Source organism: Physcomitrium patens, chromosome 11 (genome assembly GCF_059467195.1).
Source record: "Physcomitrium patens ecotype Gransden chromosome 11, ASM5946719v1, whole genome shotgun sequence".
Taxonomy (NCBI): Eukaryota; Viridiplantae; Streptophyta; class Bryopsida; order Funariales; family Funariaceae; genus Physcomitrium; species Physcomitrium patens.
This window is the reverse complement of record NC_143420.1, coordinates 1,152,693-1,176,336: the sequence shown is the minus strand read 5'-3', so window position 1 is coordinate 1,176,336 and position 23,644 is coordinate 1,152,693. Positions and strand designations below refer to the sequence as shown.

The 23,644-nt window shown below is 37.3% G+C and overlaps 1 protein-coding gene across 4 annotated transcripts; it reads left to right on the top strand.

Annotated features, from left to right (window-relative positions):
• Positions 1–1,681: 1,681 nt before the first annotated feature.
• On the top strand, positions 1,682–8,043 carry LOC112288990 (uncharacterized). 4 transcript variants are annotated; one of them, XM_024533843.3, is made up of 14 exons: positions 1,682–1,722; positions 2,510–2,610; positions 2,796–3,112; positions 3,448–3,570; positions 3,889–4,075; positions 4,420–4,589; positions 4,778–4,904; positions 5,089–5,147; positions 5,311–5,392; positions 5,838–5,895; positions 6,120–6,256; positions 6,431–6,532; positions 6,892–6,962; positions 7,190–8,043. In XM_024533843.3, exons 2-14 carry the CDS (start codon positions 2,602–2,604, stop codon positions 7,311–7,313), a joined length of 1,566 nt encoding a protein of 521 aa, XP_024389611.1. In that variant the 5' UTR covers positions 1,682–1,722; positions 2,510–2,601; the 3' UTR covers positions 7,314–8,043. The 4 variants fall into 4 exon arrangements, with proteins under 4 accessions (XP_024389611.1, XP_024389608.1, XP_024389610.1 ...); XM_024533840.3 differs by having other exon boundaries at positions 4,778–4,952; XM_024533842.3 differs by having other exon boundaries at positions 4,420–4,598.
• The last annotated feature ends 15,601 nt before the right edge of the window (positions 8,044–23,644 follow it).

Sequence of the window (23,644 nt, the reverse complement as noted above, 5' to 3'; positions counted from 1 at the left end):
CGACTTGCACCATGTATCTACACATCTGGGTGCATTGTAGTAGTCATTAGAATCCAGTTTGGAACCAATTGTTCATACTGATCCCTCAAAAATTCACTGAGTATTGTTTCAGACGAGCGTTTGGTGTTCCACGACTCTGAAACTCTTTGGCAGCTCTCTTTCCCATAAGATCAGTGGCTGCGTTGAATATTTTTAGTTTTGTAAAGTCAACTTATCCTAATTTCAACATCCTCTGGACCTCGTGATGTGATCTCCTGCGTTTGTTATGTCAAATATTGTGTACTGAGTCGAACGGTGGCAAGAATCGTCAAAGCTCGTTACACACCGTCGTGCTGAAAGACTGTCTTTAAAGAAGCACACATGGTCTTGAAGCACACAGGTGCTTCTTGAAGACTGAAGTGTGTCTTGAAGCACACAGGTCAAGAAGCACACATGGTCCGAGTGTCTCACAACGCATTGATCTCAACTCATTCAGGCTCATCTCAAGCTCCGGTTGAGGACACGTCTGCATAGTAATAATGTAAACTCATACTAAACGTTCACTAACCTGAATAATCCAAATATATGAGACCATGGATGGGTGGAACTTGGAAACAACCCACGCAGCATAAAACTCAAGAATCTTAATTTAGCAAGGAAAAGTCGTGACAGAAGCAAGGAACCAAAAGCCCAGCATGTCGATTTGAAAAGCAGGAACGATATCTAAACAAAGACATACCATTGAGGGCACGGAGATGGAGACAAACGGTGCATTGAGAGAGACAAGTTTAGAAAGGAGAGAGGTAGGACAAGTCACTCCAAACTTTTGAGGTGCCGGTGTCTGTGAAGCAATTGACAAGTAATGGTTATGAGCAAATCCAGTTAGATGCACATGTGAAGAATCAGCACCGCTACCTCCAAACGGGGGTAGCTGTGGTCAGAGTAGATTAGGTTCAAAGTCGCTCCCTGACGAGACAGGCGGGGGCACGCAGCCACGCCTGGTAAACCCCTTGACCAGCGTTGTCGAAAGATCGGGCAGAAAAGTTACTTTGGAGGCTGGAACGTTGTTTTCAGGAATTGGTTTTCAATTAGACGGAGATGGAGGGAAGTGGGCACAGCTGATTTCTCCCTTTCACCAGGACGTTTTCATTTAGATTTTGGCCTACGCAGTTTTTGGGCTCATGTGCGCGCTTTTTTGTTTGTTTGTTTGTTTGTTTGTTTTTGTTTTTTTTTTTTTTTTTGTTTTTTTTGTTTTTTTTCTGTCAACGATTCCTTTTGAATGAGAGCGTCGTCACTGTCATCATCATCGCCATCGATGTTGTGAATATGTGTGAGTGACCGACTGGTTTTGTCTTTTTTGCCTCTCGAAGAGCGTTATCGCAGACTTATTTGGTTTCGGCGAGTCTAAGGTGAGGAGGTGGAGTTGGGAAAAAAACGAGGCGGAAGAATGTGTGCTGTGCCCTGGGGTCATGAGGAACGAAGCAAGTGTGTGGAATTTAGGGAAGAGAGGAGGATGGTGAAAGGATTAAATTTTTTGAGTCCTTGAGAGTGAGGGTAGAATTGGAGAAGCGAATTTGGAGTGTCTGTGAAGGTGAAAATTTATCGTGCTTCTGGGTTCATGGGGCTGGTAGGAGCGATTTGGGTTTGGAGAGTGTGGAGTTGGGTTGCGGAAGTGCGGCATTGGGGTTGAGTGATCAGGTGCTAATTGAGGGGAAAAAGGTGGATGGGCTGTTAAAATTGAAGGTACAGATGTCCATGTTTTCTTGAACAGCTTCTAATTATTGTGCGGTGAAACAATTCCGTTCGTTTCTTAACAAGAAGAAGTGCTGTATTTTGTTCTAGGTTTTTAGTAACGTGGTTCATGAAAGTCTTTCTGTTTGAATTTTCTTGATTTCTGTTTGTTTTGAATTTTTTTTTTAAGGCGCTCTATGCCAGTACAAATTTACAGCTAAAAAACGTGGTTTCATATCACGCATTTATCTGGAGAAGTTGAAAAGTACGTGACTCTTGTTGACACTTGTGTGGTTCTTGTTCACTTAGATTAGCGGCAATCATTGGTGACTGATGAGAAATGTTTTGTAGGTTCATTCAATCGCAGATTGTATAGCTTAAGCTGTTGGGTTCTACTCATTATTGGTTTGTGAGCATTTCTTAAATCGTCAAGAACTGCTGTTTGAGTTTGCCTAGCTACAGGATAAAAACTCTCGTGCTAGGAGTGGGTAGTGGGTCGCTTGGGTACTTGATATGGTTCCCTTGCATTGGATTTTGTAGGATCGATGTTACTCTACATGTATGATCCCAATTGTTTTTAGTAATTTAGTGTACGGTGTTACACAATGAAGTGCGATCGTATGTGTGCAAGCGCATCAACACCTTTTCAATTTGTCCTATTGTAATGGAAATATTTCATCATTACCCCGCATTGTTTCTTAGGCCGTTTGAGAAATGATTTGTTTGAAAACCCTCATGTAATATATTTTCCAAAATTTTCAAATCTTCGATCATGTGATTTTACTCTATTTTTATCCAGGCACAGAGAGATGAACTCTAGTTCAACTCCATCACCTTCGAAGACGGTTCAAGGAAGCGGATGAGCTCGTAAATAACAAGGCAATCTTCAATATGCTTCCGGTAATCCTAGACTTTATCTCTCAATAAACAGCAAATGTTTAATTGTTGAATTTGTTATTGAAAAACAGTATATGTGTAGCAGTAGATTATGAAACTAAAGATTATTTTCACTACTATATTCTTTGAACCTAATCTTCGAGGTCACTGGTAAATCCAAGAGTTTGACTGATAGTCTGTTGCCTCAGAATATTACGAATGGAGGTGGAATTTTAGGACTTGCCCGGATAAAGCTCCAGGAAATTTTGCCAGAAGATGGTGCAGCCTCTGCCGGTTACAGTCGTGCATTAGAGAAATTATCACTCTCCTTGACTCGAAACAATGCTGCAATAATTGAAATTAGTTCGGAAGATGCAGCACTTGTACGTTGTGCTCTTGAATCTGCAAAGCTTTACTTTCGGAGCAGATGCCACACTGCGTCTTTATGGAACTCGTCAGATTGGCTCAAGCTCTCGGGTTACTTGGCTGCTCCTGCAAGAGACATGTACTTTTATCGGGCGGGAAGGTAGTGGTTTTCCCTTGTGTTGTCCAAAATACTCTCTGCTTTCATTCATGCCTCCTATGCGCATGTGATTTGAAAGGCTCATGTTTCCATGCCAAGTGGTAATAATACACCATATTAAGATTGCATTCGTTGAAGATGACCAGGAAATATTGAATTCTAGAAGTCCATGACATGTCTGCTGCTGTATGCAAGAATGTCAGCCGCATCTCATTGTTCGAAATGGTGAAGGTGACATGTTGTCGGTCTAAAAAATATACTCGTGTGAGGTTACAGTTGTAATTTGGATGTATTGAATCCATGGGTTGGGGCTCCTCTGGAATTGTGTTGAGTTGCAGAACTTTGAAAGGTGAAGAGACAGAGCCACCTCCTCCATGTATTCCTGAGGTTTTCAGATGTTTTGGGAAAGCCTCTCGTGCTTGTTTGAGTGGAATTGCTCGTCATCTTCGACTTCGTGGAGAGTAAGTGATATCTTTATTGGCCCTCTTTTAGTGCCCTCAGTAATGGTTACAGCTATTACGCTGCATAGATTTGAGAAATCTATAATGATTGTAATGTTTTTATTACATAGCACCATAGGCGTGTGACTTTGCAATGTATGTGTACATTTTTCCCTTCAAGTGTTTCACTAACATTCGAACAAAACATAATGTTTCTGTGTAGGAGCAGCTATACATAATTATTTATCCCTACCGCATACTAATTAATCCAATTTAGGTTGTAATTTTTCTAGCCGTTTCACATATGCACTGATTTCTGATGTGAGCTGCATATGGCAGTGCGTTTGGTCAGCTTCTGGACGAAGCTCCTCTTGCGAATGGAGAGATATCCTCATCTGTGCTGACGGCTACAGCATTCCATGCTGTGGGACCAGGCGAAAAGGGAGCCATGAAAGACTCCGGTGTGTTACAGGAAGTCGAAAAGGGGTTTTTGCTTCTTATTGCTTCTGATACGCCTGGGCTACAGGTATGTATTGGTAGTATCTATGTTATCAAGTATAACAATAAACTAACATTATGAAGTAATGAGGACTCACCACAAATATGAAATTTCACTCTATCTTATGCACTACTTGATATGCTCTCAGTGGTATGTCACACATTACTTTCGTAGTGTATATATTGATAGCGCTTGTTTAGACAAGCTTGTCAGGTCAGAAACATAGTCTTCATGTCGCAATTCATTTATAAGCGTGAGATATGCAGTTAACCATTTTGTTAAGCTTTCTCCAATAGAGGACAGTTAGAAAGGTGGATGAACTGAAAGCGGTGGTTGGTATGTGCGTGTTTGTGCAACGTTGGTGGAAACAGGTACGAGATTCGAGTGGCCGTTGGTACCTGGCTGACAATGCGCTGGGTCCAGGGGACCTCTTGTTACTTACAGGAAAGACATTGGAACAAGCTACTGCTGGTATCCGGAGGGCTTGCACCTACCGTGTAGTCCCTGTAACTCAGACAACTGTGAACGCCTTCTCAGGCAGGTGTGTTAGGTAGCTCCAGCCATTGTTTCAACTATTTTTGCAGATTTGGGCATGCTGTTGGTGTGCTTGAGTTTGAGTGGTTTTCTTTTCACGTTCCTGTAGACGACGTTGTTCTTCTGCAGGCATTAAGGCAATCGCTTGCGTCGATTATGGTGAGTAACACCTAATCGGTTATTTCTTTACTGCAGAACATCCTTAGCATTTCGATTGATGCCTCGTATGAGTGCTACTATTGACTGCACTGCTGTAGCAGAAGCTGGTCACGTCATCCCTGATGGATATGGACCCATTCCAGTGCAAATATTTCTCAACAATGTAATTGCTTCTGAATACTCAATTGCCAACAGTTCAAATTTAAATATTGTGAGACTCTTTGGCATTGTCCATTTCCTTCGTAATTCCTTTTCTTCGGAATATGCTTTGACCCTCTATCTCAAAGATTCAACAGGACAGTAATTAGTCAACAAATCTGGGCAGCTTACTGTGAAATATCTTCCAGGAACCAATCACCACCATTGCAGAGCCAACGTTGCGGAGTGCTCTTTCTGACCCTCTGACGTGAGTGCTAAAAACTAACCACCCTTTCTTTCTGAACAATTTCGAATCCGTATTTTAGGCTGGTTCTCTCCTAAAAATCTATTACTTCCTGTAACACTTCTCAAAGGAAATCTGTTACTTTTGTATTTTTACGAGTATTGGCTTGCTTGTCTCGGTTCTGCAGGGGTGCCCTATTGGAGGATGCAATGGCATCTTTTTGTGGTCACTCGTATGGTGGTGGGACTTTACAAAGAGTATATGATACGGTATAGTCCTGTTCTTCTCGCAAACTTTGTGGAAATACTTGAAATTATGACGAGGAAGAACCCTAATTATACTTCATTCCCAATGGTATGTAAAGTGAAGATAGTCAGGATGTTTTCCAGATGACTTTTGTGAATTCCTTTTGAAAGTTGATAAACCTCACTTTCAAGACCATGACTATTGGTCCATAATTGATCAGAGTAGAGATAAAATTAGCTCCTTAAAAGGACACGAGGTATGAGGTAAATGTGAAACAAGGAGTATCTGTTCAGGTTACCACGACTATCATTGTGGCTTATTTTGTTACTGATTCTTTAACCTAGAGTAGGCAGACTATCCTTTTGTAGGAATCAGTTACGTTCTATGAGTTCAGCTTCTTGGAGGTAGTTATGGTCAAAAAGCTTCTTGAAGTTTGAAACGCTAAAGTCCATGGTGTTGTCTTCTCAGATGCAATGTACAACGTGTGGGGCCACAGTGGAGGGCAGCTCTATGGTTCACAATCTTGGTATGTTTTACCCTAAACCTCTGTCGTGATGAAAGCAGTTCTGTAGTTCTTGGTCAAGTTGTGTCCACCTATTTGCTATGTCAGGTTTTTCACCTCCCAGCCAATTGGTGAATCAATGTTATTACATATGGGCGTCACGATCATGAGTGTCGTTCGTATTTAGTGATTCTGTTGAGGGTGTTCGTATAAAGATGGGGACTTATCAGTATTAATGTATGCGTCAGCCTTGAGAGCAGCTGCTACTGCTTTCAAAGGGTTGGAACGAATAAGGCAGTTACATTCTGGATCTTTGCGGCTCGACAAACGTAAAAGAGAGATCGGAGAGCAAGTTGATTTGACCGGACTAAAAAGGCCTGAAAAGGTATTGGCTCCTAAAGCTATGGTTCTTGTCGTATTTAAGGGTTTTATTCCTGACGTGATTCTGTCCTGTTGTAGAGTATTTTCTTAGTTACAAGTATTCTTTTGTTTTGCTTCTACAGCATATGGCAAAGTCGTGTGTCCCTGTTGACTCTTGGGAACATTCTCTCGCTTGTAGGAACTTCCAAAAACAGCCGAGAAGGATATTAGTCCTCATTCTAGCAGTCAAGGGAAAGGAGTGCAGTATCCATTCTCTGTCAATGAGAAAGTTATGATCAAGGTGCTTTTGCCATTTCATTATTCTAATTTTCTCAGTGCATTGATTATATATAAAACACGCAGGAAGATTGTTACTTGGTGTAGTGTTTGTAAGACGTAATATCTTTTCCTTGTTTAAAAGAAGGCTGAATATGCTTTTCGGAATGATTACATCTCTTCACTGAAAGTAAAGCAGAGGGCAAATTTTGTGGTCTTTGGATGTAACATCTGGAATATCTTATCAACTGGATTATGTCTACAATCTATCGCCTGGATTTGTCAGACAGGCTTTATTCATGTAATCATTTCTCTTATTAGTTTGCATTAATAACCTCACAGACCTAAGATTTCACAGTATGTTCACACCTTAAACTTTCGCAGGGTAACAAACGCACACCTGAAAAGTTTGTAGGAAGGGAAGCTTGCATCACTTCTCAATGTCTAAATGGATGGTAAGGAACCCCACTTATGTTTTCAGGTTCTGGGAGACCCATCCTTTGAGACTGTAAAAATGGAATTCTTGTATTTCGCAGATAAAACGCAGTAATAATTCAGTCGACCCGTTCTCATTGACTTCGCTGTCGTGAATTTGCAATGAACTTCGTCACTGGAATTATTAAGTTGGACGTTTTACTTTTTTAGAGGCGGCATATACCTAAGATTACAGAATTGCTTGCAGGTACCTGGTGCGGTTGTTGGACAATGGAGAGAGTGTGCGTTTGCAATATCGATCCTTGGCTAGGGCAGCTGGAGAGCACAATGGCTTGGGCGATGAGGGACGAGTTCCAGCCATCCAATCGTGATGCATGTAGGGTCTGTCCTTCCAAGTTTCATTGGACATTTCGTCCTTGGAATGTTGGAGTCCTGGTAGGTGCTCCCGTGCCCAACGAAGAATTTTCGAACACTTCGTCTCTTTGTATATTGCATTACACATTCGAGACGTTCAGGCACTCGCTGGCGACCTCATGCTAGCGGCTCACAGGGCTCAAAATACGACCAACTTGTCTCCATCTGACTTTTTAAGACATCCTTTATGATCCACTTGTCTCCATCTGGATAGAGGGCTACCAACTTTCCGCGTTGCCTATTTCTGCAACAATCCCTCAAAACTTTGCACCCATCAGATGGCAAGTATGTAAAATCGACCCAGGCCTACCCTTTTTCATTGTGAAGCTGGTCCTTTTGTAACTGTCTCCAGGCTTTTCCGTTATCAGAGGTTTAGGGTAGTAATCCTGGTAGAAAGACGATCAACATCCTCATTATTCTTCTTACCTGAAACGTGGTAAATTTCAAACTGTGCTCTCTCAAATGTTTCGCAAAATGGCTCACAACAATATAGGACATGGAGAACTCTTTGCAACGATTGCAGGGAAGCGTTGCAGAGAAAAGGTCCCTGCGGGTATGATTCTGTAACGACTAGGCAGTTACCCGACGATGTACCAAATAGTGACCTTCCACTTGAAGGAGCTACTCTGGGCCGAATCTTGTATTTTAGTTTCATAAAGTGCCCACACGTTTTGGTGGCTTTTTCCAGTGATGCTCTATCAATCGTTGCAATGTCGAGAATGTGTACATTGCTCTCTTGGGCAGAATTCAAGAGAAAATTTCTTATAGAGTCTAGGAGCCCTCCTGGGATTTTTGGGCACAAATTTAATGCTACTTTGAGGAAATTCTTCGCAAGCAGAATTCTAAACCTGTCCCGGGTAACTCTCATAACGTGTGATTTTAGACGCAGTGGCTTCTGACTTTTAACTGAAAGTCAATTGAATGGAAATGGGTAACCTTATTTGTCATGGTCTGACCTATGTCTATTATCAAGCGTATTGCTCTGGCCCATCACCATTCAAAACAGATTTCAATCCTACCCATTCTTGAGCTATTCAGTAGACAAACCCCAACATTGTTTACACAACTGAAGTTACTACAAATGAGTCTTTAATTTCTTGCACCCAGTTGCTTTTTTGCACGCCAGATGCCATGTTGATAGATGATTTAGGACAATTTCTTACACCACATGTGATATTCTTCTTTATCAATTTTTACCGTGTTGAATGAAGTTGTTTACAGGCTTCTAGAAAATATTCTGACATTTCTTACAACAATTTGTATCAAAATTTCTAAAACATTTCTTGGTGGTACTTTGTGTATTTTCATTTTCAATCCATTTTATTACGTCTACTATCATTTTTGTAAGTAATCCATTGCTCAATATTCTGGACAGTTAAACACCAACTAAAATTTTATAGTTCTAATTTATACCTTTTTTGAACAACTTCAAAATAATTTTTCGAATTTTAGAGAAAACATTAGTAATCGCTAATGATAATATTTTAGCTTAAAAAATCTTTAAGTCGTTATTCTTATCTAATTATTTTACACTTTTCAGTTTTCTTTGTATTTATTGTGTATAACTTAATGCTAATTTTTTTTACAATTTTTTCATATTAAATTTAGTTATTTTCTGAATTATTTTTTCTCCAATTCATTTTAAGGTTTACATCTATTAAGTTTATAGATACATCAAATTAAACATCATTATCTTCTAATTTTTATAAATATAGCAATAGCTTATTGATATAGAAAAGCAGAATGTTTGTTTTTTATTATTCTTAAAGATAGTATTACAGTTGAAACAGAAATATGGAGAAATGTGGATTTGGTAGATGTAGTATTTACTAATAATGTAGAGGGCTCTGAAAACTTAGTTTGAACGAGTTATCTGCAAAACTAAAACACAAAGTGCTTCGAGTAATTCCAACGGATTATACTGGTAATGAAGGTATATCTGGAACAGGTTTAGGGGTTGTCTTAAACATGGAAGTTTTTAAAGCAGGACTGGACCCTGAGTCCACAATTGGGGCTGCCTGATTTCAGATAGTCCTAAAGGGGAAACTCCGAAGCTTCCGATGTGAAAAGAGAAAATCCCCCTTCACTCGTCAAGCCAAGAACACGAGCTTGATTGTCTCAACATACCGTTGACATCTCCCATAAACTCAGATTCCGTCACTTTACAGCACTACTTCATGATTCAACTTGCCAAGTATGGCACTCTAGGCAGCTCACGATGGAAGCATCTTTGACACCAGGGATAAAATGATCCAATTACTGATTAACATTAATATTGTCGTCGAAACTCCGCAGAAGTCCCTTCTGCAATTCACTAGGGTCGCAAGTTCCGATGGCTGGCTCGGTTCTCAAGTATTCACAATGTGATATTCTTCGTCATAGCCCACCGACTAGAGAATTCGTTGGCAGAGACAATTGCCACAAATGCAGGGATCCATGCAACCGATTCCAAGTGTCAAGAATTTCATGAATTGCACGAGGAGAGCAACTAAATGCCCAACTGTTCATGTACGTTGGAATTCTTCGCTATTGTTTAGGTGTGCTTTTTGAGATCTGCGTTCGCGCAGAAAAGGGATGTGGACACGCCTACTGACTCTAAGCAATGAAAATAAGACTCACTTTCCGCAATTTACTGTACACAAGGAGTATCTATTCAACTTGACATAGATTGCCTGTGATTCATGATTCTTGAACAAAGCCCAATTTGGGGGGAAGTGGAAGAAGAAAAGAAAAGAAAAGGTCAGGGAGAAGAAGTTGCAGAAGCAAAAAGTACATCGATCATTCTTCAATACGTTACGAATGTTTTTTTTTCAAATTTTCAAAGTGAAGGATCTGTAGATACCCAAGAATATAGGTAGACCTATGCTGTATTCTCATATACTTTATAAAAGTGATGACAAGTGCCATGTTTCTGGGTACGCTGACCTACGATGGTGAGATGGTGCAGTATTGCGGGCTAGGTTCGGTTGGAAGAAGAATTTGCATTAAAAACGGGTGGTAACCGTAGCTGACGGCATTCCCACTCTCTTCCCATCTCACGCAACTGAATCGATTCGCATGTACGCTGCGCCTCTCCTCTGCTTGAAGGAGTACAATTCTCGGTAGCTTTTCAAAAAAGACAGCTTACGCGAACAGCCAGCGGATCTTAAATGAACCTCCGCATTCGGGCATGTTTCTTGTACAACAGGTGTTGTCGCCATAAATCCAGTCAAGGAGGTAGAGGTGGATGAGCTCGAGCTTGAGCAGAAAGCCAATTTCGAACGCAGCGGGACATTGACATCAGAAGCAACGCACAAAGTTAAACTGACAAATGAAGTAGATAACTAACTGCAGGATCGACGTTTTTCTCAAAAACAAAATGACGTGAAAACGCCAATCTCACTGCTTGGAACTGCGGGGCAGAATCGTAGATGCGAATTCCGAAATAGGCTTTGGGCTTGCTCGCAAAGTAGAGTACGTGATGCTCCAAATATGTGTCAAATCAAAGACGCAAGGATGCAGTCGAAAATTGTACCCAAGGAAGATGCCTTCAACTGGAATCGCGACAAGAAACCACAGCAGGACTACCAGAAGAAACTCGCTTGCGCTGAAGCACGAGCCGATTTTGACTTGAGAGCACTTTTTGATGTAATCGTTTGCTGTTGTCTAGGGGCAGCGACGTAGAGATGAAGAGGGGCAGCCAAACGTGGAGAGTGGCATGAACAGAATCGTCAAAATCAAAACACTTGAAAAAACAAGACAGAACAAGTACATTCGTAAACAATTTTCAAGCCAAATGACAAACAGGTCACCTAAAGTTAGACGTTATAATATGACTCTTGCCTTATGGTGGGAATATATAGATAAACAAAAGACTGAATCGTGAGAGATGAATGATGTGTGAAGCGGATGATGCTCTTGAGCTTTATTGAAATAAAGTAAAATGAAATAAAATAAAATAAACGATGCCGATCTCATAGTTCCCTTCAATCTGTCACTGTGTTTTCAAAAGGCCAGCATCAGCTACTTGAATACTAGCCACAGCGGTAATAACCCTAAATCACCCAGATCTTCTTCTAAGGGTCCCAGCGGATGGCGGACCAAGGTCCTCAAAAAGCGTTCTCAAGCTCAGCTAAGTTTGTGTCAAAGTACGCAAAGAATACACTTCTCATCAGTTCTCAGCGGCAGGTGGTTTCAGAACACCTGAGAGTACACCATTCACGAACAGCCAGCCCTTTTTTAAATGTTTAAAACAAAATCTACTGAGCCTGAAGAGAGCGCAAGGCAACTCCAAACTGCACGCTACACGCGATACAAATCAAGGGAGACGACGACAACAACGACGACGAGCAAGGACGATAAATTAGAAGTAAGGCACACGCAATTCAATAGCTACGACACCCCGTGTAACAAACAAACAAACAAACAAACAAACAAACAAAAGCAAGGACGACGGGTCGTGGTCCGTCAGTCGCAGGCTGGCAATCCCAGCAGCAACACGACCAGAACCGCCATGCCCAGCTCATCAACGTCACATGCTTCCACTCCAGCACCAGCTCGAATTGCCCTAAAAGTCGTTGATTACCACAAGGACACTCACTACCCTCTAAAGCGCATCACAGGGTGGGGATCCTTGCAGAAAAGCTCATGGTCAAAGAAATCTGTGCTTACGGTAGTGATTCCGTCCCATTTTCCAGCCAAATTGTGCAGCCCACAAAAGGGTGTTTCCTGGAAAACGCTCACCGCTCTCTTCAGTTTTCTGTTCTCTATGTGGGGAAATATTTTCTAGACTATTTTAGAACGAGGATGCCACTCCACAAACTTCGATGGAGAGCTGCACACCACGATCGACGGACGAGTCCAGAAGACATTCCAAACTGTGCCGAACTTGGATTAATCCCCGTTCCGCCGAGGCCTGCGCGGTCATACCCTCTCCAAACGGTAATACCCACCAGTTTCTATGACCGAGAATTACTAGTGGTGTGGTCCCAAGACCACTGCACCATTGCTGGTGTGATCCCTTCATTCGAACACCGCGAACTCACGTTCCCATGGCTAAACCGAACCTGTGAACCATATATATATATATATATATATATTGTTTTTATTGATTGATTTATTTGTTTATGCAAATAAAGCTTTTCAAATTGTTATTAATTTCTAGCGTTCAACTTAACATGAAAATTTCATGTCAGTGTATTATGAAAGATAAGAATCTTGTCAAAGTCACAGAATGTTGCTCCTAATTAATTTTTCCACATCATGGTAAATCCAATCAATACATTTTTCAGGTATTTTTATAAATAGCATAGGACATACATGTTGATTTCTCTGTCAACCATGTTGCCATGTGTATTTATAGATACTTAGCTCGGAGGTTTTCGGCTTGCAATTATTGTTGTCTGTACAAATTTTAACTAACTGTTTCTTTTATTTATTATTTCGGTTTGAACTCGAATATGCCGATTGTACTCACCAGGTACCATCTTGTAAATTATTTATCTTTTAGAATCCCACCACGCAATTTCCTCACCTCTATTATCTTTATTAATGCTAATTTGTTATAAAATGAGTTGCTAATCTATCCTTTAAAAGTCGTTTTCGATTTTCAGTTTATTCTGTATGATAAGGTATGCATATACTTGAGATGAGATTGGTGCTGAGGTTATACATGCATGCATGTATGTATATATATATATATATATATATATTTCATTTCACAAATTGTAATTCAAATTGACTAAAATATATACAATTGTGAAGCAATTTAACTGTCAGCATATATCTTAATACAAAATGAGCTTTTTAAATCTTACTTAAGAAGACATTTGTCAAAAATTGAATAATTTTGATAATATTTGTAAGTTGGCGTCTTATTTAGTTTTTTATTCATAAAAAAACTTAAATAAATAAATAAATAAATAAGAAGAAGGATAAAACCTACCAATCACAACATAGATAATATATAGAGTCTCACTGAATTTACATGTGGCATTTTAAAATTTTATTTTCATGAAATTTAGTATTAAACATATATATATATATATATATATATATATATTGAAGAAATGATAAAGTGACCCAAATTTTTACTAAAGCAATCCACTCTATCGTAACCATCATTGCACTTTTGCAACCTCCACCTCTGTTTTGAGTTGTTCTCCATTTCCAACTGTTGCTAAAGATGAGGAGGGGATTGAGAACAAGGGCGATAGTTGGAAACATGGAAACAATTGGAAATGAGGATGGGGTTAAAAAGATACAATGATAGTTTAAACATGTGAGGTTATTTAGTAAAAATTTGGAATATTTTGTTAGAATTATAAGTTTGTAAATAAAAAGATAAAAACTAATTATTGCTTGTATCATGGCTTTATACATAAACAAATTGATAAAATATTTTTTACCATTTTTAAGTGTTAAAAAAAAAAAGCACAAAAAATTTGAATATAGATTGGTTTTAAAAAAACCATATTTTAGGAATAATAATAATAATATATTTTTTATTATATTTTTAATAATATTCTTCTAAAAGTATGAATAAAATTTATTAATATTATAAATTTATTAAAAAATTATTTTTATTTTTATTTTTATTTTTTTAATTATATTTAATTATTAAAATAGCATGATATATGAATTACTTGTTATAGTATGGAAAATTTGATGTATAGTAGATATCATTCAAGTATTAATATCAATAAAAGCCCAATGAATACTTAAATCTTAGTTTAATTTGATACCTTCATTATCTTATGTCTCCTATTATTCTTTCAATCTTCTCTTTTTAATAAAAATCACTAGTTTCAACAACTTTTTATGTATGAACATAACCATGGAATAAAGAAATCTTGTGGTTTAGTGGCACTTTCGTTCAAACTTTGGTGGAGATTTAAATGCCTTTTAAAATATTAAAAGAATTAAATGTATCTGACACTCTCTATAACATTCATTGTAGCTATAATATTTAGAATGGAGTGGAAGAAAAAATATTTATCTTTTCCTCTTTTCTTTGTATACAAGTGAAACAACCACATCAATATATAATATTTTGTTCAAAAGCTCTTTCTCCTTCTATATACTCTCTTGTGTATATGTGTTGTATATATATATATATATATATATATATGCATATTGCTTGCTGCATCCTCTCTCTTGCTGCTACTTTTGCTTACCCTCAAGACCTAACTATCGTTATTTGTTGTTGCCATCCACTATTTATTATGTGCAATCACCATCATCATCACTATTTGCCATCCATTCTTTGCTACTACTACTACTGTAGTCTACTACAAACCTTTGTTTTTGTGAAAAAACAAAAAAAATAAAAAAAAATCTCACCAAAATTTTTAACATTTTTGATTTCAAGTTCAACTTGATTGTTTTATTTGACTTTACACTTGAAGATACATTTTATTCAACCTTTTCTACTTGATCTTGTATTTTTTTCAAAGATTTATTAATAATGCGTGCTTCAATATCTTCAACTGCTTTTATTATATTTCCAACTATTATCACTACATTCCAACATTTTCAAGCTCTTCTATTTCTACCATTGACTACTGATGGAAACAATTATCTATTATAGGCAAAAATGACAAAAATAAATTTATTTGTAAAACAACTCTTGGATGTAATTTTGTTTAAAGAATCTCATATTGTAAGTACTTCTATTCTTCTTGTCATTCATTGAAAAGTACTTTTCGTTCATCATCATCTTTTATCTACATTGCAATATTAATATTTAGAAATAAAAGATCTACCCAAGCTTTAGAAGAATCTTAAATCTATGTTTGATCATCAAAAAACCATTTTTTTTTGCGTGCACATCATTATTGGACAAATTTACTTGTGTTCGATTTTTAAAATTTAAATGCTTTCAACAGTGAAAATACATCATGTAATCTCACAACTATGGTTGAATAGAGAAAGCATCTCTAAAGAAGAAATGATTGAAAAAACTCTCTCTACATTTCCTTCGGCATTTACTATACTTATACAAGAATATAAGAATATAAAATTTTAAAATCATCTTAATATCATGTACTATCTACTATCACGGACATACATATGTAAACCAATAATTACCTATATAATTTAGATAAAAATAGGTAAAAATAAGTTAATTTCATAATATCTTCTATAAAAGCTTCTCAAAAGCTTCATAGATGCTGCTTTGACTTTATAGGTGTTTATAATTGACTTTTTAGGTTAGAGACGTGGTCAACAAGTTGGCCATGTACCACACATGTTGGTAGCTTAAAGAACAAGCTAATTATGTGGTCCACATATAGAAAACTTGGCCTAAAAGCTAAGGCATGTATCTTGCAAAGTCAACCCATATTAGAGGTCCTATAGAATATCGCCACATAGCTCTTAATTAGATAGTATATATAAAGGCAAGAATGAAGCCCTCTTCACTCTTATTAATTTCTTTCTTGTTTCTAATCTAGATTTAAGAGTCTTTAGTTTCATTGTCTTTTGGCAATAATCATTCTAATTTCCTTTTAATATACATACTACTTTATTGTTATTTTGTTACTTTTCTTTTAGCACAAATTTTTCAAGTTTATACATCTTCTTTGAGTTCATGTCTTTAAAAAATTGATAAGAATACACTTATAATATTACAGCTTTATCTTTTTTTTAATTAAGAGTAGATTATCCCTTTTTCTTAGTAAGACATAAGTGTATAAGAAGTTGCAGATTACCTTCTTTTAAACTAATATTGTTCTTAGTATCTTCTTTGTTCTGAAGTCCTCTCTTCTACTTTTCTTGAATAATATTAAATATTTATTTTCTAAGTATTATCATGGTAGAGCTTATTGAAATAAAGAGTGCAATACCATAAATATGAGAACAATTAAAGGAGTTAATGCTTGCAATATATCAATTTAGTTTATCACTACAAGGAGCAACAAGAATGGCAGGAAGTGAAGATATAGATATGATTGGAGTTGCTTCAACATCCGCACCCAATCATATCCCTTTTCCTATGGTAGAACATCCTTCCGATACTAGAGAACCAAGAATTTCCTTACGTGAGAAGTTTGATGGCACAAGTTCCAAGTTTCAAGGATTTATCAATCAAGTATAAGTTGTCATTGAACTTCAACTCCAAAGCTATCCAATCCCAAGGTCATAAGTTAGATTCAATAATACACTTCTTTTAGATTCAGCATTATCATGGTTTTTATCGTTTTATGAATGACGAGATCCAATATTGGATAATTTAGAGGCTTTTTTAGAAAAGTTTTGATCCATGTATGGAGAACATAATGCAACTTATATTGCAACCAATAAGATCTATATTTCACGATAAGACAATTAATCCATAACATTATATGCTTCATAATTTTGACAACTTGTAAATAATATCAAGTGAAATGATGCTGTATTTATTAGCCAATTACTTTATGGATTACAATATAAGGTAAAGAAATTGATGCTCAAGTTATCTAATTCTCAAACATTAAATGAAGTAATTGACTTTATTGTGAAGTGAGATAATCAAATTTTCAAATTTTGGATAAGTGGACTTTAACGTTACTATAATTCAATGGTAACACCAATGCCTCCTCTACATATACATTCACAAGTAGAATATATGTAAATTGATACGATATATTTGAAACTTCTTACTGATCAAGAAAAGACTCATCGCCATCAAGAAGGATTGTGCTTATATAGTAGAGAATTTAAGAGCACTGCTCAACATTGTCCAAAGAAATGATGCAATTATGAAATGAAGAATAAAAATATCAAAGAAGAAAATATATTGGAAAACAAATTTATCTAGCTACAATACGGACAGTGTGGCTGAATGTCAAGGACAAGAACTCGATAAAAAAATAATCCAGATAAGTGAGCCTTCACTAAAAGAAAGGTAACAAAATATAAATAAATAAGTATGTATATTGAAAGAGAAACTAGAATGGCTATTGCCAAAAGACAAGAAAACTAGAGACCCTTCAAACTAGACTAGAAGCAAGAAAGGAGCTGACAAGAGTGAAGAAGGCTTCATTCTTGTCTCTATATATACTATCTAACTAGGAACTTCGTGGCGACGTTCTATAGGACCTCTAATATGTGTTGACTTTGTAGGACACATCTTTTGACTTACAAGGCAAGTTTTTCTACATGTGGGCCACATAGTTAGCTTGATCTTCAAGCTAACAACATGTGTGGTACATGGCCAACTTGTTGACCACGTTTCTAATTCAAAAAGTCAATTAAAGACACCTAAGAAGTTAAAACAGCATCTATGAAGCTTCTAAGAAGCTTCCATATTAAATACTATAGAATTAACTTACTTTTATCTACTTTTACTTACTTCTACCTATTTGTATATATAATTACTAGTTTACATGAGTATGTCTGTGACATTATCCTCCCTTCTAGGAACAAGTTCTACGAGGATCGGTCATCATATGTTGAAGAAATCTATGATGCGACGAATTGTATTCGCGACATACTCTGATCTTTGTTCTCTTTGAAGATGATTGATAGGGCCTCTCAACCATTGGTAGTGTCCCATACCAGGGCGGAAAGACCATCCAATTATTTGATCTTTGTTGAGGCCTTCATAACTTCTTTCAAATAGAACATTTGGAATACCATCAGGAGTTGTTCCTATCTCTAGCAAAATCACCAAACATCGAGAGTCCCTTCCCAAATCGTGATACCAAACGTGTTGTATCTTGCCATCTATTCGAGGAAGAACATGTCATTCTTGAAGATCTTCATCTCGATTGTGTTGTCTTGAAGGTTGTGACAATCATAATGTCTTGTCCGGTAGGTCAGAAAATGAAGGCTCTTGAGTCGAATCCACTAATTGTTGGTTTTCCATCTCTTGAACATCACAACTACAAAAAAGCTACGAAAAAGGATTGAAAGTAGAAAGTTATCTTGCCTAGATGTTGTTTCTTTTATAAAGAAGGTTTTCATCTTGATTTTGATGGATGTTGTGGATGAAAAGCCTCCACCGCTTTTGCTGCATTTACAAGATTCTTTATTGGCTCCCTTGTGCGTTCACTAATATCATATCCGTGCCAATGGACAAGATATTCTAATTTATTTCGGCACCGCCTTGAATCTAAGACTTCTTCTATTTCAAACTCTTTATTATTATTCACTTCTATAGGAGGAGGTGGAGCTTGTCATCTTCTTGGTATGTCCACTGTCTTGTATGGTTCAAGAAGAGACACGTGGAATACTAGATGGATTTTCATTGACTCCGATAGATGTAAACGATATGCAACTGGATTGATTTGTGCAGAAATAAAAAATGGTCCCAGCCTTCGATAGTCCAACTTGTCACAAGGACGAGTGGTTTTGATATTACGACGAAGTAGCCATACCTTATCACCGAAGAGGAATGGTGGTTGTTCTTTTCGATAGACGTCCGCATTGGCCTTTTGTTATTCTTGAGCCTCTTTTAACTGCGCCTTCATCGTTGCATATAGCTCTGATAAATGAATCGCCAAATCTTTTGCAGTAGGATTATCAACTTTTGAAAAGTTAAAATTATCAAGTCTTAGATGATAACCATAATTAGCAAAGAAAGGTGTTTGTTTTGTAGAAAAATATACCGTGATATTGTAAGCAAACTCTGCCAATGGCAAAAGAGTTGTCCAATCATCTTGTTGGTAGTTAATGATACATCTTAAATATTGCTCCAAAACTTGATTATCATGCTCCATTTGTCCATCAATTTGAGGATGGAATGCCAAAGTTAGTTTTATATCCATTTTTAGAAACTTAAAAAGAGTCCGCCAAAATCTTGATACAAATTGAGTTCCCCTATCTGATATAATATCCTTAAGTAATCCATGATAGCGATAGATATTGTTAAGAAAGAGCTTCGCTATTTCTTCACTTGTGATAGATTTTGTATATAGTACAAAATGTGCCATCTTGGTAAAATGATCTACTATCACGAATATAGAATCATAAGAACTTGAGATTGGAAGATCCATGATGAAGGCCATAGAAACAGAAGACGATGGTTGTTCTAGAATGGGTAATGGCTGAAGAAGTCCAAAAGTTCGATGATGAGGAGTTTTTGATCTTGAACAAATATCACATGATTGTACAAATTTTTTGACTGCCTTCCACATTTGAGGCCACCAAAAATCCCTAGATATGAACTCCAAAGTCTTATTATATCCAAAATATCCTACTGTTGGAAAGTCGTGACGAGCTTGAAGAACACATAAACGTGCTTCTCTTTTTGGAATATATAGGTGTCCTTCGAAATAGAGTAGGTTGTTCTTGAATTCATATTTAGAGGGATCATGAGATTTAGAAGAATTATTCTTGATATCATGAATAAGAGGATCTGAAGACATACTTAACTGGACTTGCTTAAGAAAAGTTAAATCAACAGTCAATGTTGATTTTATTGCTTGAAGATGAAATTGCTCCGGCTTCAAGAGAACCATTCTTTGTTGCTCAAAAGCTGCATCTCCTTCTTTTGGTACAAGATAAGAACGTCTAGACAAGGCATCAAACAAACCTTGTTGTTATCTTAGCCAATAAGTGATGATGAACTCAAATCTTGATAAAGACATGCTCCAACGAACTTGACAATGATTTAATATGCGTGTTGACATAAAATATTCAAGGTTCTTGTGATCCGTATATACGATGACTAGACTGAAAGTACCTTCTAGATAATGATGCCATTCTTGAAAAGAATCCACAATTACAAGAAGTTCTTCGTTGTAGATCTCATAATTGATTTTTGCTATTGAGATTTTTTTTGAATGAAAGGCTACTGGATGAAGTTTGTCATCTATTCCTATTTGTGATAAAATTGCACCTAGAGCAAAGTCCGATGCATTTGTTTCCATAAAGAATGCTTTAGAAAAATCAACACGATACAAGATTGGTGCAGAAACAAACATTGTCTTCAAAGATTCAAAAGCAACTTTTGCTTCTTGATTTTATTGGAATTTGTCTTTACAAGTCAAATGTGTAAGTGTAGCTACAACTCGAGAGAAGTCTTTGATGAAGATCCAATAGTAGTTGGCAAATCCCAAAAAATATTGGACATCTCTTACCATTTTTGGGATCTTCCAATCTATAATAGTTTGAACTTTCTTAGGATCCATCATAAGTCCATCATTTGAAATGATGTAACCTAAAAAATCGACTTGAGTAGTGTGGAATACACACTTTTCTATCTTGGCATAGAGTCCTGCATCTCTTAATTTTTGTAACACATGAAAAATATGAAGTTCATGTTCTTCTGGATTCTTAGAATAGATCAAGATGTCGTCTAGATAACATACCACAAAATCGTCCAAAAACTCTCAAAAAACATCATTCATTAGATGTTGAAAAGCTGCTAGTACATTTGTAAGTCCAAAAGGCATGACGTTGTATTCAAAATGTCCATACCTAGTTTGAAATGCAGTCTTCCATTCATCTCCTTCTTTGATGCGTACTAGATTGTGTGCTTCCCGAAGATCTATTTTTGTATAGATCTTAGTTTGATTCAGCTGATGAAGAAGTCCAGATATTAAAGGTAGTGGATACCTGTTCTTGATGGTAACCTTGTTGAATCCTCGATAATCAACACACATCCGCAATGATCCATCTTTTTTCTTCACAAATAAAATTGGAGCTCCTACTGGAGATTTAGAATGGCGTATTAAATTCTTGGCTAGATTTTCTTCAATATACTCCTTGAGTTTAATCAACTCATTTTGTGATAAACTGTAGATTGGTCCAAATGGTGGTTGTGCTCCTTCTTGAAGATCAATTGAGCAATCATAGAGACGATGTTCTGAGAGTCTATCCACATTCTTTTTTTTGAATACATCTTGAAATTCTTGATATTAGCTTGGAATGCCACTTGAAGTCTTTTCACCAGTAAGAACAAGTGTGGCATAAATAATATATGGTGATTCTTTTATAGCAGCATGCAAGAAAGCTTTTGCACCTATAAATACGAGTTTAATTGAACTGGACTTATGACTCTCTATTTGATTAACTACACTGTTAGCTATACTTTTAGAGAAAGTAAGAGTTTGGGAAATCCAATCTATTTGAGGGTTGTATTTTTCTAACCACAATAAACTTAAAATGACTAGATTAGAGGGAGATCTAATGATATTAAATACTACAAAACTATTATGACCATTGATTATTACTCATATAGGAAGGGTTTCGTGAGTAATATCTCTAAAAGACAATGGACGACCATCTATGACTTCTACATGAACAAGTTTAGTTTTCTTTATTAAAGATATGCTATGTCTTTTAGTAAATCCTTCATCTAAAAAACACACTGAGGCTCCTGAATCTAACAAGGCAGAGACTTTGTAATGTTTAGGTCCTAAAATAATATTTAATGTAAAACAAGGAGAGGGCTCTAAGGAGAGAATAGGACCTTTACTAGATGTTGTGCAAGGTTCCAACCGCACGATGTCATATTACATGCTTTCTTGCTCGAGAACGTGCCGGGCATCTAGTTGTAGAAGGTAGTATGAAGATTTGCTAATATTCAAGTAGTCTATCGATTTTTGACTGTTGGAATATAAACAATTGCAAGAATATATCATAAATCTATACGGATGTCCTTTGACTGCTCGCCAAAATCCCTTTTGCCCCAACCGGTAGGTCTCTAGACGTTAGAAAGAACCCCGAACAATCTAAACTGCTAATCTTTGATACCGCTTTATACTCACGATCTAGTATCCACTGACTGTCTTGTTAGATTAATCCAATAAATTTTATTCACTCCGCATACTCAATCCTATAGACATCCTTTTAATTCTTCAATCACAGACGTAACTTCAATTTCATAAAATAGTCAAGAGTAATCACACCCACTTCATTAAAACCCCGATTCACCAGTACAGCACTGACTTCAGTAACGATTGCCTCAATCTTCTCAAAACCCTATGAAGAAAAAAAAACCCCAATTCTCCATCTTTTTTTCCTGTCCAAAGCATGAAGCACTCTTTGACCCTTCTCAAATCCTTATTCTCTCCTTCTATTTCTTAACCTATCCTCCCTTTTAATCCTAATTCTCCCCTCTTTCAAACCCTAACCTCTGAATTTCTTCAAACTTCCATCTTGGATCCGGAATTGGTTCCGTTGTCAGAGCTTTTTCCTCCATTTTTACCTTTAAGAGACCCTTTTACCGAAAGGACATTCCCGGAAGGGCACAAAGGATGGAACAGCCTGAAACAAAATCAAAACCCCCATAATCGGGACCACATTGAGTCGCCCGACTAATTCAGGTCTCATATTGACTAAGAGGCCAATAGTAAGACCTGGATGTTCCCGTAATTGGATCGCATTGGATTGCCCGACCAAATCAGATCTCATATTGGGTAAGACCTAGATTGGATGTCTTGAAATTGGATCCAATTGGCTCTTCGAACCAGTTTCACCCGTCGCTGAATTGGTCCTTTCTCATTCTGCCGACTCCTGTTATTGGAATCGAACGGAGTATTTCAGTATGCCACGGCTGACTGTAATGGGGTGACTGATTTTGCCTCTGAATATTGGCACTAGAATCGATTGTTGCTCCCAATATTCGAGGTAACTGAACATTAATAAAAGTCCCACTTCTTTATATTTTCACGATATAGTCGTGTTACAACACGACATCTACCCCCTCTGAACCTATGCATCCTCCGGTATGCACCAATTTATCCAATTGTTGTTTGATTTAGAATATATTCTCTAGGTTGTCGTGTTATAACATGAGTATACCGTGAAAATATAAAGAAAGAGGACTTTTATTAACGTTCAGTTACCTCGAATATTGGGAGCAACGACCAACTCCAATGCTAATATTGCATGGCCAGGTTCTGTCACCCCGTTACAGTTAGCCCGGGAATACTGAAATGCTCTGTTCGATTCCATTAACGGGAGTCAGCAGGAAGAGAAAGGACCCATTTATACGATGGGTGAGCCAGGTTCGAAGAGCCAATTGGATCCAATTTCAAGAATCCAATCCGGGTCCTCTTATCCAATATGAGACCTGAATTGGCCGGGCAACCCAATGCAGTCCAATTACGGGAACATCTAGGTCTTACTACGGGCCTCTTAGCCAATCTGACGCGAGGACCAATTTGACCCAATTACGCAAACATCCAGGTTACTATGGGCATCTTACCCAATATGAGACCTGAATTGGTCGGGCGACTCAATGTGGACCAGAGTACGGGGTTTCGATTCTGTTTCAGGCTGTTCTGTTCTTTGTGCTGTTTCAAGGAACGTTGTTTTCGGTAAAAGGATCTCTTAAAGGTAAAAATGGGGAGAAAAGCTCTCACGGCGAGAGTCAATT

Coding starts and splice junctions, on each gene's coding strand:
- LOC112288990 (XM_024533831.3), top strand. Junction 6,533..6,891: donor ATGAGAAAGTTATGATCAAG/GTGCTTTTGCCA, acceptor AAACTTTCGCAG/GGTAACAAACGCACACCTGA. Junction 6,963..7,189: donor TCTCAATGTCTAAATGGATG/GTAAGGAACCCC, acceptor AATTGCTTGCAG/GTACCTGGTGCGGTTGTTGG.